Source organism: Macaca mulatta, chromosome 17 (genome assembly GCF_049350105.2).
Source record: "Macaca mulatta isolate MMU2019108-1 chromosome 17, T2T-MMU8v2.0, whole genome shotgun sequence".
Lineage (NCBI taxonomy): Eukaryota > Metazoa > Chordata > Mammalia > Primates > Cercopithecidae > Macaca > Macaca mulatta.
The window spans coordinates 72,112,547-72,131,492 of record NC_133422.1 but is presented as its reverse complement, the minus strand read 5'-3'; the positions used below and the strand labels follow the sequence as shown (position 1 = coordinate 72,131,492).

At 42.9% G+C, this 18,946-nt stretch overlaps 2 protein-coding genes across 17 annotated transcripts in view; both read left to right on the top strand.

Annotated features, from left to right (window-relative positions):
- The first annotated feature begins 5,820 nt into the window (after positions 1–5,820).
- On the top strand, positions 5,821–5,993 carry LOC144336168 (uncharacterized). Its single transcript, XM_077973880.1, has one exon. The coding sequence runs from the start codon at positions 5,910–5,912 to the stop codon at positions 5,991–5,993; it is 84 nt and encodes a 27-aa protein (XP_077830006.1). The 5' UTR covers positions 5,821–5,909.
- Positions 5,821–18,946, top strand: part of MYCBP2 (MYC binding protein 2) — a 286,215-nt gene continuing 273,089 nt past the window's right edge. For all 16 annotated transcript variants that reach the window (XM_077973872.1, XM_028837602.2, XM_015121243.3 and 13 more), the window contains exon 1: positions 5,821–6,424. In XM_077973872.1, the coding sequence (XP_077829998.1) occupies positions 6,123–6,424 (302 nt within the window). In that variant the 5' untranslated portion in view covers positions 5,821–6,122. The remainder of the gene's footprint in view (positions 6,425–18,946) is intronic.

Here is an 18,946-nt window from a genome sequence, read left to right as displayed (position 1 = left end):
TCACTTTACTGATGAGGAGATGTAGCATGAGAGAGGTAAAAATCTTTGGAAAAAAAGACCATGACTAATATAGTCATTTTAGAACCATTTAGTTATATCTGGTTATCTGGATTTGGCAATAACCCTATTAAATATATTTAAAGGAAACACTAATACAACACAATTGCTATTCTATATGGGAATTTCAATTATCCTCTTATTATTTAATTTTAATAATAAAGATCAATCTAATATCACCCCAGTTAAAAATGGCTTATGGCCAGGCGCAATGGCTTGTGCCTCTAATCCCAGCACTTTGGGAGGCCAAGGGGGGCGGATCACCTGAGGTCAGGAGTTTGATACCAGCCTGGCCAACATGGCGAAACCCCGTCTCTACTAAAAATACAAAAATTTGCTAGGTGCGGCAGTGCACGCCTGTAAGCCCAGCTATTTGGCAGGCTGAAGCACAAGAATCGCTTGAACCCGGGAGGCAGAGGTTGCAGTGAGCTGAGATCACGCCATTGCACTCCAGCCTGGGTGACAGAGTGAGACTGTCTCAAAAAACAAACAAACAACAACAACAAAAAAGTTTCTATCCAAAAGACAGGCAATAACAAATGCTGGCGAGGATGTGCAGAAAAGGGAACCCTTGAACACTGTTGGTGGGAATGTAAATAAGTACAACCACTATGAAGAACAGTTTGGAGCTTCCTCAAAAAAACTAAAAATTGAGCTACCATATGACCCAGCACTCCCACTGCTGGGTATACACCCAAAGGAAAGAAAATCAGTATATAGAAGAGATGTCTGTGCTCCTGTTTGTTGCAACACTTTTTACAATGGCAAGGATTTGGAAGCAAACTTATTGATGTAAATGTCCATCAACCGATAAATGGATAAAGAAAATGTACACACATACACAATGGAGTACTATTCAGCCATAAAAAGAATGAGATCCAGTCATTTACAATAGCATGGACTGAACTCCAGATCATTATGTTAAGTGAAATAAGCCAGACACAGAAAGACAAACATCACATGTTCTCACTCGCTTGTGAGATCTAAAAATCAGGCCGGGGGCGGTGGCTCACGCCTGTAATCCCAGCACTTTGGGAGGCCGAGACGGGCGGATCACGAGGTCAGGAGATCGAAACCATCCTGGCTAACACGGTGAAACCCCGTCTCTACTAAAAATACAAAAAAATTAGCCGGGAGTAGTGGCGGGGGCCTGTAGTCCCAGCTACTCGGGAGGCTGAGGCAGGAGAATGGCGTGAACCCAGGAGGCGGAGCTTGTAGTGAGCTGAGATGGCGCCACTGCACTCCAGCCTGGGCGACTGAGCAAGACTCCGTCTCAAAAAACAAACAAACAAACAAAAAAAACAATTGAACTTATGGACATAGAGAGTAGGATGGTTACCAGAAGCTGGGAAGAGTCATGAGGAGTTCAGGGAGGGGAGGGTGGTGATGGTTAATGGGTACAAAAAAAAAGAATGAATGAATAAGACCTACTATTTGATAGCACAATAGGGTGAGTATAGTCAATAATAACTTAACCATATATTTTAAAATAACTGAAAGAATGTAACTGGATTGTCTGTAACTCAAAGGATAAATGCTGGAGGGGATGGACACCTTATTCTCCATCATGTGCTTATTTCACATTGCATGCCTGTATCAAAATATCTCATGTATCCTATAAATATATATACCTTCTATGTATCCAAAAATGTTTTTAAAGTAATAACAAAATTTTAAAAAGATTAATCTAATAACTTATAAATGACACTAAAGTTTTCAAGGTTGAAATACTATAGTTTTAAAATTTCTCTTTTTAGGACAATTATACTTTATATAACCTTCTACATCAGTTGTGAAAACATCCTCTGGGCTAAATGTATCACAACAATGAGATTTTGAAAGAATGTGATTTGCATTCAGATATATAGTATTGAGTTCACATACTTAAAAAATATATACTAACACATTTTAGAATAAATTTTCAAGGATGAAAATGTCAATATATAACTTAGGACCCCTGGAACCTAAATTTTTGGATGTGGGAAAACTTGGACATATAATTTACATCTTTTAAAACTACTATGAATAAAAAAGAAAAACATTAACTCATCATGCTTACAAACTACTGAATATCCCAAGGCCCTAAAAATATAGTTGTTTAAAGCAAGAGGTTAAGATAGCCAGGGGATACAATATGTAATTTATGTTTAAAATAATTTCAATCGCCATGTTGAATTTTTCCCTTCAGTTTGGAGTATTAAATATATTACATGAAATATACTTTATTTTACAGTGCAATATATTTGTTAAGAATGCATCATCTTATTACCCTTAAAAAGCGAAGGTCACTGAAGGGTAAAGCATGTCTTCACTCTTCAAGCCTAAGCTTTTTTTTCCCCCCAAATTGTTCCTAGCTACCAATTTTGTTTTTAAATTCCCCAATACATTGTTGTACCAATCCAGGAAACAAACGCAGACTTGACCACAGCATTTTCAGCAGTCTTGATGTATCTGATAATATACATACTTCCTGTGTTTGTAATCTTGTAGCTTTAGTACAATATTAACCTTTTAAATGAAACTAACAAACAACACTAATCTGTCCTCTTATATACACGTTATGGTTCCTGTCCTGTCATTTACTACATCAGCGCGGGTAGCTTCCTTTAAAAACAAAATCGTTAAAGATGAGAGTAGGAAAAATGTAAATGTGATAAGAGTTCAAAAAACTGTGGTCCAGGTTTGTAATGTTAAGTGGAAAAGAACGACTAAATCTGTCATCACAAGGTGAAAGATGAAGCCATAGTCTTATACATGGGCAGAGGCCAGAGAGATCTCTTTTGCGAAATGAGCATACCAACCACAAAGACTAAAAAATATTACGCCCGTAATAAAATGGGCACAGGCAGGATTTGCCGTAGTTCAGTGCTGTTCTTCGAGGGCGAACGTGTCGTAGGTGAACTGCTGTCTAGCCCATTCCGACACCCAAGCCGCCCAGGCGGCCCCCACGCCCCACCCCCGGCTGCAGCCCTCCCTGTACACACAAATGCACACACGCCCAGCCCGGCCGCTGGAGGAAACTAAGATGGCAGCGCCGAAAGCACGGGGGCCGTGCTCGGTGGGGTGGGGAAAGAAAAGCAAAGCCCTCTGTGTTTTTTTCATTCTGTATAGGTCCCCGTCTTTCCCTAAACACATGGGCTGCGTAAGGCATTCAGTAGTAGAGCTCGCTGGAGCGGTGGGAGGGGACGCTTGCTTTGCATATTGCCAGAAACCCACGTCTCCGATCTGCAGCGACGGTTCAGGCGATCCTCGCGACTTGTGACCACACTCCCCTTCACGTCCCCTTGACAGTAGAAGTAAGGGTGCCTCCAAAGGCCTTTTTCTTCCTGGCATGCGCCCCACTACCCCGCTATCCCAGGGGAGCCTTCTAAGGTGCCCAGCTGCCAAGGCGGTAGCTGTGGCAGTTGCGGGGACCGGGGAGCGCGCGGTGCGGAGGCAGGAAGAGGAGGAGGAGGAGAAAAATCGCTGCACTGGCTATCAATTTAGAGGAGAGCGACCGCTGCCGCTGCCGTGGAAGGAAACGCTGCCAACCGCAACAGAAACGCCACCCTCGGATACCTAAGTGAGCATGTGTGCGACTCTGCGCACGCCTAGTTGCGCAGCTCAATGACATCGGGCTTCTTAGGAAGTTATCCAGTTTCCGGGTTTTGAGTGTACCCAGGAGGCTGCGAAGGGGCCTGTCTGGGACTGAACAGCAGTAAGGATTGAAGCGAAATTAATGAATGGTGGGAAGAGCCTGGAGACCAGGGCAGCCGCGCAGGTCAATGTCCACTAGAAACTCTAAATGAGCAGTGACTGCACATTCCACCACCTGGCCCTGCGCTGTAAATGTTTTCTGTGCAAGCAACATTCATTTAGCCAACATCTATTTCCCTCCTGTTTAGGGCTAGACCCTGTGCTAGGAGCCTGTGATGGTTGAACAGACACCATTGCTACCTTACAGAAAACCTAGTGTTTTGTTTAGTATGTGCTACCATTTGTGAAAATTCATGTGCCAAGTTGGACATCCTAGATCCTTTAAGTCCTCCCTCAATCTCATGTAGTTGGTATTCTTTTGAGCATTATTCAGAGGAGATATTTTGCCCAAAGCCAGACAAGTATTAAGTAGCAGAATCAGGATCCAATTCCAGGGCTGTCTGATTTCAGAACCTTTTAGCTACCCTGCTAGGTCTTGCAATAGTAATGGGCCCTCTCATTGCTTACCTGTCAGGCCTTAGAATTCTTAGAATTTAGCTGCCTCTACACCATTGTCTTGGCTCTCACTCCAGGGTGAGGGGCTGCCTGGTCAACACTGAGGTCTTGAACTGTGCTGAAGCATTAGGATAGAAATTTAGTCTAATAAATACTTACTGGATACCTAGTACGTGCAAAGTCCTGAAGTGGCTGAAGAAGACACAAAAACAACAAGCTCTGAAGGAACTTAAGATAGGTAAGGAGACAAGACAAGTAACAAAAACTTAACAGGACTAATTACAGTACTAAAATGCTATGATTCCACATGTCTGTCCTTTGTTCCTATGTTTATCCCACTGTTAATTATCTTTAAAAAAATTTAAATGAAATCCATCTATTATTTAAAGCTTCAGAAAAAATGCATTGCTTTCAGCAACCTTCAACCCTAAAACTCGAATTACTTTACTTTCTTATTCCCTGTTGTTTGCACTTCTCAAACACTAAGGAGGATTTTTTTAAATTTTTTTTTTTTTTAAGAGAAGGCCATCCAAAGAAGAGGCACAGATATAAGAACTAGTACATAGATGAAAGATACAGTACGGGGATGATAGAACTTATAAATTATTTTGTCAGGACTATAAATTAGGCAACTAATTGAGAGTCAAAGGATAAAAAGGTAGTAGGAATCAAGGTGCATTGGCACGTATATTTCTAGAGCATACACTTAGACGGGGTTCATAGGTTAGTTTGGAACAAAGGACTGAGCACATGTTCCTTTATAGATAATAAGATCTGTGAGGGATCTGACATTTTCAGATGCTATACAGTCTCAGTCACAATTATTGTTGCAGATCACATTCAAGAATTATCTTTAAAAATGTAAGTTTGGGCAGAAAAAAATAAACAAGTAAATGGCCACTGCCAAGAGATAAAAATGCACTCTTAGGTGAGTGAGGAGTCAACAAAAAGAGTAATTTAAAAAATATTATTGCTCTGTTGAGAAGAAGAATTTGGGAATGATTCTGGCTTATAAATACTAGCCTATCTGTTAATTCTACTTTCACACACAAAAGAATGTGCTAGATTACTACCTCTCTTTGTAAGTAAAAGCTATGTTAAACAAGCTTAAATCCTAATGACAGAAACCATCTAAAATAAGATCTCTAAAGGCACTTCTAATTGGGATGGTTTTCTCTGTCTTAAACTCTGAATTAACCAGCACAGTGCACAGGAAATCTTCCTGTTGGCAGCAGAGCCTTGGGGAGGAGGTAGCAGGAGTGCGTGTCACTCCTCCTTGGTCGATGGGCACGTTCCCTCTTGCTTTCTGGTCCTTGTTCTTCCACCTGGAGGGAACCTGAAGTCAGACGCCAGCAGCTGATAGCCTCCCCGGCACTTTCCTTACTCTTCCTTAAGCTGCCAGTAAAACCCGGAGAAGTGGATTGCTTCGGATTCCGCACCACCCAACCGCCCCAAACCCAAAGCCCCGAGGCGGAGGGAGTGGTGGCGGAGAGGGGGTGGGGAGGAAAGGGGGCTGCAGTTACTGAGCATGTGCGAGGAGTGGCGCATGCTCTGTGAGGCCGGCAGCTTCCCATTGCGGGTAGCCCCGGCGGTGGTAGCGGTGGTGGCGGCGGCAGTGGCGGCACCGCCTCCTCCTCACACTCCCGGGGTGGCGGGGTTAGATGAGCGGCCCCAGTAGCGGCGAGGGCGGCGCGGGGGGGAGGAGGAGAAGAAGGAGGAGGAGAAGAAGGTCGCTGTCTTTGTAGTCTCCCTGCTGCGGGAGCCAGAGGCCGCCGCCGGAGCCGTCGTCGTTGGAAAAGGGCTGTGTGTGCGCGCGCGTGTCTGCCCGCCCGGCCCGCGGGGACGAGGCGGCGGCGGCGGCGGCGGCGGCGAGGATGATGATGTGCGCAGCGACTGCCTCCCCCGCCGCCGCCTCCTCGGGGCTCGGCGGGGACGGATTCTACCCAGCCGCCACCTTCTCTTCCTCCCCGGCGCCGGGGGCGCTGTTCATGCCGGTTCCCGACGGCTCCGTGGCTGCTGCAGGGCTGGGGTTGGGGCTACCCGCTGCGGACTCCCGGGGTCACTACCAGCTGCTGCTGTCAGGCCGGGCCCTGGCCGACCGCTACCGGAGGATTTATACAGCTGCGCTCAATGACAGGGACCAGGGGGGCGGCAGCGCTGGACACCCAGCCTCCAGGTGCGTCCCCAGGGTGCCCTTCCTTGCTCCCCATGCCGCGCGTGCACCCGCGTGTGTGTGTGCGTGCGTGTGTGTACTTGCGCATTTACTGAGCTTTCAACCCGCTCTGGATGTCGGCTGGTAGGAGCGCTTATCGAGATAGGAGGGTGCGGTGGCTGCAGTTTCTGCTCTAAGTGTGTGTGTGTGCGCGCGCGCGCGCGCGCCTATGTGGGGGATAGTGAGGAGTGGCAGGGGAGCCTGTGATCCTGGAAAAGGCGATGGTGCTGGTCGGCTGTGACACGTGTGTGTATCATTGAGGTAGGAGGTGGCATGGGTAGAGAGGGTAAGAGGATGATACACGAAGAGAATGGCAAGAGTGGCAAAGGAAGTGGCATTTTCAGTGTCTCTGCCGCAATGTTATTCGCACGTGCCCCCTCTCCCATGACATTCCTTCCAGCCCTTTCCACCTCCCTTCAATCTGCCTTTCACGAGTCATGGTATAGATTGGTTGAGCTTTGGATAGGCAGGCCCGAGGGATAGGCGTGAGGTCTGGTTTGAAAAGATTTATGGATAAGAGACGCAAAAGACGGAGATCTATGTAGATGCGAAGGGTGTCTGATAGAGATTTTTAGAGCTGTACTTTGATAACGGGGCCGTTTGGTCTTCTCGAAATGAGGTTGCAGTTACTCTTGTGATCTGATGTCCCATCGGCCATTTCTCTTCATCCTCTGTTCGATTTCCTCTGTTACTTACGGGCTTTAGAGTAGAGAGGGTTTTGTAGGGAAAAGGGGAAAACTGCAGAACTTCAGAATATGACAGCTGGTACAGCGTTCAACGGCCACTAGCTAGAAAATCTGAATAGCGCGTAGATCTCTCCCTTTTACTTAGGCTCACTACACCTTCAGCTTCCTTGATGTAGATGTTCAGTTAGTTTCATTTTCTTTTTGTTAAAATGTGGGTGCTTTTTTTTTTTTTTTTTTTTTTTTTTTTTGCTGAGGACTCTCCTATTGTTTTCTTTTCCATGCCCTTGCATGCCGCATACCCTGCAGGATGGTGACTGACTTGTTCCACCAGCTTTGACAGTGGTAATTGGGAGTTGGCTTCATCTTTTTTTCCCACAGCTTCTTGCAGTACATGGGGAAAACATAGTAGGAAACTGTCAAAATGAGTTAAAGAGTTTACTGTTATTTTTTGAATGTGCAACTTACTAGGCAATTGTTAGATGTCTTTTTCTGCCATTATGAAAGGGAGGAGGCAGTAAGTCAGGTATTTGTAGTTTATCACTATGTATTATGGCTTATCTGTTGGAGAGAGTTGTAAAGATGGAGCTTTGTTCACGCTTTTTCTAGGTTAACCAGTCTTTTCATGTCTGTGATTGTTTACAGGATTGGGCACAGGAGTAGTTTTACCATATGGATGTAAACGTATGTAACTACTTTTTGCTATCTGAACTGAAGGCCAGAATGGTGCAAGTTTGTTTTTGCTAATGTTTTTGAAAATAGCACAAAACCACATGAGACAATTTGCTCTGATAATTAGGTATAATTTTGATCTGTAGATCTCTAAATTATGGCACCGCAGGAACATCTTTACAAACTCCTCTTAAAGAATTTAGATTTATTTTGTGTATGGTTTCCAGACTTAATAATTTGTGACTGGTATATTCCTGTTTTGACTTTCTACTACTAGTGTAATATGATTTCTGTGTATCTAGAACTATATTAACAGTTTTAGACAAAATTAACATAGATTAATCACATAATATTTGTGAATGAATTTTTAGCCTTTGGTCCATTTTTGTACAAGCTGTCAATGAAAAGTAATGAAGAATTAGTTCAAGTATTTCAAGAACTACTCATGGAAATCAGCCTTACATTATGATATTGCCTGCTAATGCTTGTTCAACACATTATTGTTTATTAAAGTGCACATTATTTTATTACAAAAAGTAGCCTGCAACTACTCTATTGATGATTTGATTAAGAATTAAATCACATTTCTTATTAAAGATGTTGGGGAAAGTAGAACTGGGGTTTCAACTCTGAATGAATGATAGAATTATTTGTATAGGGACACTAGTTGAGTTAGAGGAGAAGATGAGATCATTTAGACTGAATGGAGGAAGAATAGAGAATGACGCTCTAGTGAGCATCAGGTTTAAAAGTGTGAGAGAAAGGAGACAGTGAAGGAAACAAAATCAAAATTAAGAAGAAAATCATGAGACAGTAGCCTCTGTGGCTCTAGGAGAGTGGATTGAAAATTCTCAGAAGTGGTAAATGTTGAAGAAAGTGAGAACAGTGTTCAGGTGATTGATAACTTTTGAGGAAGTGGTGAGAATAGAGGGATGTGGTGAGGAGTGAATGGAATGTGTTTTTGGTAACTCAAGGGGATTTCAAAGTTGAGGGAAGGATATTCAAATATAGGAGGTTGGGTGGGATATGCAAATGTGGGAGGCTAAATGGAGAGACAGAGTGAAGAAGTGAGAGGGGATAATTGATAGGAAAAGGTCAAAGGGATCTCAGGGACAGAGTAAAGGTGGCAGGTGGGGAGGTTAGCCATTGAAAAAAGGAGCAGTTAATATAGAAGGAGTGGAGGTAAGTACTTGTAAATACAAAGACTGGGAGTTTATTGAGGATAGGAATCATATCCTGTTCGTTTTGAAAATCCCAATGTCTAGCACATTTTTTGGCATGAGTTCTGTAAACATCAAGTGCCTGCTCTGTGCCAGGCACTATTGCAGGTGCTGAAGATGTAGCGGTGAGCAAGATAGACAAGGTCTCTGCTGTCTTGAAAAATCCACTCCAATGCGAGAAATAGACAACTCATAATTTCACTTAGTATTAAGTGACTATGAAGCCAATAAAACCTATTTCAGGTGATAGGGCAATTTGTAGTGGGGCTATTTTAGGTAACATGGTCAGGAAATGTCTCTCTGAGAGTTGGCATTTAAATTGAATTGCAATGATGAGGAGGCAGATGTAGAGGAAGAATGTTCTGGGAATTTATAAAGGCCTTATGGGAACAAGCCTGTGTTCAAGGAACAACAACTTGATGAGTGAGTTATCAGTCAATGTTGAATGAATGAATTGCTCTTTGCTTTAGGTGTACAGTTGAGAAGTTGAGAGTTTCAAACCTAATGGACTCAGTGACTTTGATGACAGTCTAGCAAAGTGGTTAAGAGCTTGGACACAGAAGCTAGACTGGTTTTGCATCCTGGTTTTGTCATTTGCTAGCTGTGTAACCTTGAGTATGTTACTTAACTTCTATGCCTCAGTTTTTTAAATATGTAGAATGGGGATCATAATACGTGAATTGTTTTGTAGATTAAATCAATGTATGTGCTTGGCATGTTGAGTGCTATGAAATATTAGTTACTGTTTTTTTTTTTTTTTTTTTTTTTTTTTGCTGAGAGTGAGGGTTTTGGGGACTTGAAGAGAAGGCAAGGATCATGTCTTACTCTTTTATTTTTGGTCTCAATGACTGTGTAGAATGTGGGAATAACTCTTTCATTTATCCCGTGACTGAATAGATATATTTTTGGATGAATGAGGCCAATCAAAATCGGAACATTCTCTTGGGGAAAAGGGGTTGGACAGAAAATGTATAAAGGAATGTTTGATCTGTTCTGAATGTGAATGGCGGTATAGCCATGCACTTGGGAGGCACCATAGCACAGTGGCTAAATGTTAGAGCTCTGGAGGTAGACTCCCTTCAAATGCCACGTCTGCCTTTTTCTTTTCTTTTTTTTTTTTTGAGACGGAGTCTTGCTCTGTCGCCCAGGCTGGAGTGCAGTGACCGGATCTCAGCTCACTGCAAGCTCTGTCTCCTGGGTTCACACCATTCTCCTGCCTCAGCCTCCTGAGTAGCTGGGACTACAGGCGCCCGCCACCTCGCCCGGCTAGTTTTTTGTATTTTTTTAGTAGAGACGGGGTTTCACCGTGTTAGCCAAGATGGTCTCAATCTCCTGACCTCGTGATCCGCCCGTCTCGGCCTCCCAAAGTGCTGGGATTACAGGCTTGAGCCACCGCGCCCGGCCCACGTCTGCCTTTTTCTACTTGTGTTAAATTGGGGAAGTTAATTGGACTTTGTCTGTTTCTTTACTTGTAACTTTATAGCGTTATCAAAAGGACATTATGTCTGCACCTGGTAAGTGCCCATTAAATGTTACCTGTAATTATTAAAATCACATTTAAAATTCCAATCAGTATGGCACTGTATGTTTTTCCACACAAAATAGAAATGGAGAAAACCTAGTTGAGTTGATTCAGGGTTAAAGAAAAAATAAAAGGAAGGTTTTGGGGACAGTGTTTGACCATATGGTAAAAAGGAAAGTGATGCCAAGAGGGAACTGATAGACTGGAAGATAAAGAGGAGTCAGGGTATCTGGGTCCTGAAGTCATAGAAGAACTATGTTACTGAAAACAACAGACGGGATTGTGACCAAAATGGGGAATCTAAACTTAACCCCCTTAGTCCTTTCAGCTGCTTTATCTCTTTCTTGTTAGAAATGGTATTTGAGTCCATCCTTCAGATGCATGGGATTTTGGTTGTAAGAGGTTAAGTAGTCATTTTAGCAAAACTTCAGGGATTATTTTATTTATTTTGAGACAGGCTGGAGTGCAGTGGTGCGAACGTGGCTCACTGCAGCCTTAACCTCTTGGGCTCAAGTGATCGTCCTGCCTCAGTTTCCTCCAGGGACTACAGGCATGCATCACCACGCCCAGCTTGTTTTTTTATTTTTTGTAGACACAGAGTCTCACCATGTTGTCAAGACTGGTCTTGAACTCCTGAGCTTAAGTGATCCTCCCACCTCCGCCTCCCAAAGTGCTGGGATTATGGGTGTGAGCCACCATGCTCAGCTTGTTCAGGGATTATTACTTGGCACTAACCATTGGCCCTATAAAAATTTATAAGACACAAATTCATAAAACACAGATTCTAGACTTGAGTTTATTGTTTATCTGGGAGCGTAAGATCCAAAGGCAGATACTTATAGAAGTGTTAAATGAAATGACCAAGAAAGTATAACCTACTATGACAAAGACATGGCATTCTAAGCTGGCTCAAAAGTGTGGGCAGAGACGGGAAAGCACAGTTTGTATGTAGATAACAGTAGAAATTCTGTTAGAGCTAGATTGCAGGTGTCATGAAGAACAATAGTGGAATTCATTCTGGAAATGGAGGCTTTGGCTAGTATGGGGCATCTTGAAGACCAAGGTAAGAGTTAGATTTTATTCAGTAGACACTGATCGCCCTTGATGGTTTTAAGCTATGAAGAGACGTTATTTATTGTAGGAGTATGTCAGGAAGTAATGTGGGATTGAATCTGTATGTGTGCATTTGTATTTGTGCATAGGTAGTAATTTTCTTCATGTTGCTGTTACATCAATGGAATGTGTATGTGTATAAACACATGTTAAGGGAAAACTGCTCTGTTGGTATACTGGTAAGTAGAAATGTGAAATGAATTAGTTTCCTAACTCAAGAGAAGAGAAAAATCTTGCCTTTGGGCTTAAGAGGAAAATAAAAATGTCAATCTAAAAATACTTTTGTCCTTTAAAATATTTGTTTAAAAAATCAGCAGAATAGCCTTACTTTTTTCTCAAAAACCAGATTAAACATTTAGGTTTTCTGAGGAGGGGTTAGGTTAATTGAGGTTTAATTTACATACAATAAAATTCATCCTCTTTAAGTGTTCATTTGAAGAATCCTGAAACCATCACCATAGTCAAGTATAAACTGTTTCCATCACTTCAAATAAAAAGTTCCGTCAGACCCTCCTACCCCTGGTTCCTGACCACCGCAAATCAGTTTTCTGTCACTAACATTTTACCCATTCTAGAATGTCATATAAATCTAGCTCCTTAAGGGCAGCGCCCCCAGGTATTGTTCATCTTTCTGTCTTTTATCTGTATTTCCTGTAAGTGGAAGTTAGACCTTAAGGGTTTATTGGGTGTTGGTTAGAAATGTTTTAGCAAGAATATTGTATATGGTGCTGGGTACTGCATGTTGCATCCCATCCAGAGGTTGTGAGGTTGTCTCACTATTTAATACGTTAAATCTGATTACTTGGGTAAGATGGTACCTACTGGATTTCATCTCTGTAAATGTATCTTTTTTCCATTTGTAAAGAGCAAGTAATCACAGGGTAAAAACTTGAGCACATTGTGAATATCTTTTACCTAATGCTTTTAGCATTTTTTGGTAACCTTGTCTGAGTCAGTAATTTCATTAGGGTTTGCAAAATGATGAATTAAAAAATAATTCTGTTATTTCTTCTGTATTTATTAGCTGGGACTCTTCTGCAAAGAAGAGTTTGCCTTCACTGATGGTCAATGAAATGTAGTTTCTCTTCCCTCATTAGCCAAATTGGTGTAATAGTCCAGTGGTAGTGTGGCAGGTGCTGTGGTTAGACATTCAGATCCCGCTTTCAGGCACATGTTTCCCTAGCTGTTGGGAATATTGGCAGCTAAAACTGATTGCAGCTGAGTCCAACTCCACGCATTGCCCTGAGCCAAGAGTTACCTCCCCCAAAGTCATGCCTCCTCTTCAGGGGCAGTTTACATCTAATATCTATACAGTGTAGGGATATAAATGCCTGGCGCTTTTGCTGTAAGACAGGCCAACCTTGAAGTGTATCCCAACACCAGAGAGCTCCCCCATGGGTCTGTCCCCCATGGGTCTGGCTGAGGCCTTCCTGTGACTGCATTGCAGATCAGCTCCTTCCTCTCTTCAGTCTTACATCTTTCACTGCCCCACAGTTTTTGGTTCGGAGAGCACTCCCCATTAAACTTCTGGTGTGCACATCTGCATTTGAGAGTCTGTTTCCTGGGAACCCTACTACCCAAAATAGTTGGTGCCAGGAGTGGTCTCAGAAAGTAAACTTTACAGTGAGATTTTGAAGCTGGATTATTGGCTGGCTGGCAATGAGAATCGATTCTGGTGCTAGATGGAGAACTACTACTGATAACGCTTAGCATGCACTGTAGTTATGCAAACTGTTAAAACTTTCACTGGTGATGACTTGGAATGATATTCCTGTGGAAGGTAATGCGCTGGTGGGTACACTAGGCTTTTGAGAAGTTCAGAAAAATTATTAATTGTGAGGACAATCATCAGATGGCTTTTGGTAAATAACATTGATAGATTGGAGAAAGATGATGCAAAGTGGAAGATAATTGGGGGCAAAATGTAAAAGGAAATTTATTTAGCAGCATGTAAAGAAACGTATATGCACTAAGAGGAAAAATCTAAGGATTAGACCCAAAACTTAATTTTAAGGATAGCAGAGCGCCAGGGTGGGTAGAATTCTCTCTCAGCTATGCTGAGGTCAGTGTTCTGGTTGGGAAGGAATCCTGACCCTTAGGATGGGGCATCTGAGTGCACTTGAAAACCCTGAAACCCCAAATTCCTCTTAACCCTTTGAGCCTGCAGAAGTGGCCTTCTTCTCCTAGCTAGAGGGTAGTTGCTTGAAGACTGTGCTGTCCCTCTTACCCCGAGCTCCTCCTCTCTCCCCTGCTGACTATCACCAAACCAACAACTAGGGTTAAGTCACAAGAACACCTAGTTCGGGGTGCTGGATCTGCGAAGAGAGGAAGGGACTGTACACACACACACACACACACACACACACACACACACACACACACACGTACATTCCCAAACTGCATCGAGGCACCCTAAAGCACTAGCACGGACACATAAGAATACCATGGGATATTTCATAATTTTAAAGGAAACACAGCAATATCTGTCACAAACTACTAGCTCGAGGTAGTTCACAGTCTTGACATTAGCTCATGCTATATTCCTTTTGATGACATCATATTTTTGCAGGGTTGGATTTTTAGTAGTTGTGATACAGATCAAGCACTGCACAAAAATCAGTGTGGAATAGGAAAGGAGGGTGGTGTGTTCAGTCTGATTTCAAGTTTGAGAAGTTGTTCTGTGTCTAACAGGCACACATCAAGTAAGTCCTAATATCAAGTAATTGAAGTTGTTTGTTTGTTTGTTTTGAGACAGAGTCTCGCTCTGTCGCCCAGGCTGGAGTGCAGTGGCGCGATCTCAGCTCATTGCAACCTCTGCCTCCCGGGTTCAAGTGATTCTCCTGCCTCAGCCTCCTGAGTAGCTGGAATTACAGGCATGCGCCCCCCACACCCAGCTAATTGTTGTATTTTTACTAGAGACAGGGTTTCACCATATTGGTCAGGCTGGTCTCGAACTCCTGACCTCGCCCACCTCAGCCTCCTGAAGTGCTGGGATTACAGGCGTGAGCCACTGCGCCCGACCCAGTATTTATAGTTTTTAAGAAGGAAATAAAAATATTTTTTCTGCCAATTTATATGTGTTATTTATTTCTTCCAATTTATATGTGTTATTTTTTCAAATGTCTACTCATTTGTTAGGACATGAATTCTTATTATTTGGATCTAACTACTTAATAAACACTACTGTTTGGTATTTCTTTTGGACTGTGAGTGCATGGAAAAATTACTGATGATGGCTGTGCATGGGCCCAATAAAAGGATTTTCATTCACCATTGCTGATCTAGCAACTGCTGCTGCTGAATATCCAGCCTGACAGCAGCAGAGACCAATCATCCTTCAAGCAGGCCAACCAGTCCTTATCCTGTGGAAAGGACTGTGATTCATTTTGATTGGATTTGAAACATATTCTGGGTCTGAATTTGTCTTTCTAGCAGGGTCTCACCCAGGACTACTGTTTGAGGGCTTGCAGGATGTTTGATCTTCCAGCACAGGGATCATTTCAGACTAAGGAACCCACTCTTATTTATTTATTTTGGTTTATTTTTTGAGATGGAGTCTCGCTCCGTTTCCCAAGCTGGAGTACAACAGCATGATCTCAGCTGACTGCAACCTCTGCCTCCCGGGTTCAAGCAATTGTCCTACCTCAGCCTCCTGAGTAGCTGGGACTATAGGCGCACATCACCACACCCGGCTAATTTTTGTGTTTTTAGTAGAGACGGGGTTTCACCATGTGGGCCAGGATGGTCTTGAACTCCTGACCTCGTGATCCGGCCACCTTGGCCTTCCAGAGTGCTGGGATTACAGGCGTGAACCAACGCACCTGGCCGGAACCCACTTTTATAGAATAGGAGAATCATTTGTCCCATCTTGCACCAACCATCCAGAAGCTGATGACTTGATAGAGCAGTAAAACAGTCCTTTGATGGCACAACTGATGATGAGATCCTGGAGCTTGGGCATGATACCCTGCAAGGGTGAGGTGCCCATTCTCCAGTGTTCCCAGTAGGAAGAACACATGAAAGTGGGAGTGGCTCCGCATAGCATCACTCTGTGATTCACCTGGGCAGTTTCTGCTTGCCATCTCTATATCTCTGATCGCTAGGGGTTAAAAGATCCTGGTTCTCAGAAGAGAAACATTTCCAACAGAGGGCGCTATGAGAATCTTGTTCTGTTTTAAGCTACGGCTGCCCCTGGGATTTGGGGCTCCTTTTCTAAATAAATAAGTCACCAGGGCTGGGCGCGGTGGCTCAAGCCTGCAATCCCAGCACTCTGGGAGGCCGAGACGGGTGGATCACGAGGTCAGGAGATCCAGACCATCCTGGCTAACACGGTGAAACCCCGTCTCTCCTAAAAAATACAAAAAACTAGCCGGGCGAGGTGGCGGGCGCCTGTAGTCCCAGCTACTCGGGAGGCTGCGGCAGGAGAATGGCCAGAACCCGGGAGGTGGAGCTTGCAGTGAGCTGAGATCCGGCCACTGCACTCCAGCCTGGGCGACAGAGCGAGACTCTGTCTCAAAAAAAAAAAAAAAAAAAAAAAAAAAAGGTCAGCAGGTCAGGTGGCTCACGCCTGTAATCCCAGCACTTTGGGAGGCCGAGGCGAGTGGATCACTTAAGGTCAGGAGTTCGAAACCAGCCTGGTCAACATGGTGAGACCCTGTCTCTACTAAAAATACAGAACAATTAGCCAGGTGTGGTCCCAGCTAATTGGGAGGCTGAAGCAGGAGAACTGCTTGAACCTCGGATGTGGAGGTTGCAGTGAGCTGAGATCGTGCCACCGCACTCCAGCCTGGGCAACAGAGCAAGACTCCGTCTCAAAAAAAAAAAAAAAAAGTCAACATTTGGACGGAGTTAATGTCCTTGTTCATGTGGAGGAGATAGGGCTGTGTTCCACAATGGAGCGTGGAGGTTTGGCACACAGGTGATCAGTAGGTGTCTCTTGGTACTTCCTTGTCCAGTGTTTCTGATAAATGGACATGAGAAAGGCCCAATGACCACCCCATGAAGTCAGTCACCTGGACCAGCAGATATACCAGCCATAGATTAAAGGAATCTAGAATGGCTAGTAGAGAAGGGTTGTCGATATCAATTTTACCATCTGTAGTGGCTGGGACTGTGGTTTGACCCACTTTCCTTCCTCTGGAAAGTTTCTCCAGGAAATGACACTCACCAGAATTCTGGAGGAACTTTTTCCATGCCTTATTGAAGCAAGTGAATCCTAATCGTATAATAGGCAAAATACAGTGAATCCTGTAGTGTGGAACTCAGAGCCCCTGCCCAGCACTGATGTGCTCATTCCTCCACAACTGCTGGGAACATTGGTTGGCTACAGACTCTTGCGTAGTTCCAATATGGGCATTGCCTTTGGCTGAAGAGAGCTGCCTTGCCCTAGGTGATGGATCATTCTTGAGGGCAGCCTGCATGAACTGGTTGATTGGGGCATTTTATGGTTTTTAGTGCTACTGTAACTAGTTTTGCCTGTTTTTCAGTTGTTTGATATGAATGTATAACAACACAGTTGCTTTTGTATGTTAACCTTGTATCTCTGATCTTGTTAAGCTCATTTATTAATTTTAATGGTCTTGTAAATTCCCTGGGATGTTCTGTGTAAATAATCATATTGTCCTTCTTTCTGATCTCTAGGTTCCCTACCCCTCAGCACCTACTTTATTCAAATTAGAAAAGCCTCATTCTTTCTTGTTTTCAATCTGAGAGAAAAACAACTATAAATTAATCTTACAGTTTTTTTACTCATTAAGTATGATATTAGCTGTAGGTGTTTCAATGGTCTTTATCAATTTGAAGATATTCCCTAGTATTCCTACTTTGCTGGTAGTTTTTATTTTTTATATTTTATTTTATTTTTTGAGGCAGAGCTTCGCTCTGTTTCCCAGGCTGGAGTGCAGTGGCATAATCTCGGCTCGCTGCAGCCTCTGCCTCCCAGGATCCAGCAATTCTCCTGCCTCAGCTTCCTGAGTAGCTGGGATTACAGGCACATGCCACCATGCCTGACTAATTTTTGTATTTTTAGTAGAGACGAGGTTTCACCATGTTGGCCACTCTGGTCCTGAACTCCTGACCTCAAGTGATCCACCTGCGTCAGACTCTGAAAGTGCTGGGATTATAGGCGTGAGCCATCACTCCCAGCCTGCTGATAGTTTTTAATTATAAATGTGTATTGAGTTTTGTCAAATGCTTTTCCTCCACCTGTTAAAATGATCATATAGTAAAAGAACAAAGGAAAATTGAATTACATTAATTAATTTTTGAATGTTAAATCAACTTTGCATTCCTGAGATAAAACCATCATATTTGGAATGTATTACTCAATTTGATTTGCTGATATTTTGCTAAGAATTTTCAGGTTTGTATTCATGAGGGATATTGGTCTGTAATCTTTTTTTTTTTTTTTTTCTTGGTAATTCTGTCAGGCTTTAGAATTAGTTATCCTCGTCTCATAAAGTAAGTTACATAGTAATCCTACGCTACCCAATGCTACTCAATTTTTAAAACGTTTGGGTAAGATTGTTGTTATTTCTTCCTAAATGTTTGATAGAATTCACCAGTGGCACCATCTGGTCCTGGAATTTTATTTTGGGGAAGCTTTTGACAAATTCACTTTCTTGAACAGATAGAGGGTTATTCAGATTTTCTGTTGTTATTCCTGTCAATTTTGGTAACTTTTTTTTGGACAAATTCATTCATTTCATCTAAGTTGTTGAAGTTTTTAGCGTGAAGTTATTCATAGCATTCTTTTATTATCCTTTAAGGTCTGTGGGATCTATGGTAATAACTCCCTTCTTCTTTTTTTTTTTTAAAAACGTCTTTTAAGAGCAATCTTAAGTTCGTAGCAAAATTGAGAAGAAGGTACAGAGATTTTCCATATATCCCTTTCCCCAACTCATGCATAGCCTCATCCATATCAACATCCCCCACCAGAGTGGCATTTTTGTGGCTGTTGTTGAACCTCCACTGACACATCATAATCACCCTCAAGTCCAGAGTTTACATTAGGGTTCACTCTTGGGGTTATACATTTTTTGGGTTCAGAAAAATGTATGATGACATGTATTTATCACTGTAGTATCATACAGAATATTTTCACTGTCCTCAATATCATCTGTGCTCCACCTATTCCTGTTTCTCTGCCACTCAACCCCAGGTAATCATTTACTGTCTCCATGGTTTTGCCTTTTCCAGAATGTCATATAGTTGAAATCACACAGTATATGGCCTTTTCAGATTGGTTTCCTTCACTTAGTAATGTGCACTTAGGTTC

Bases quoted from the DNA above. Each gene is read 5' to 3' on its own strand.
- LOC144336168 (XM_077973880.1), top strand. From the start codon at position 5,910: ATGAGCGGCCCCAGTAGCGGCGAGGGCGGCGCGGGGGGGAGGAGGAGA.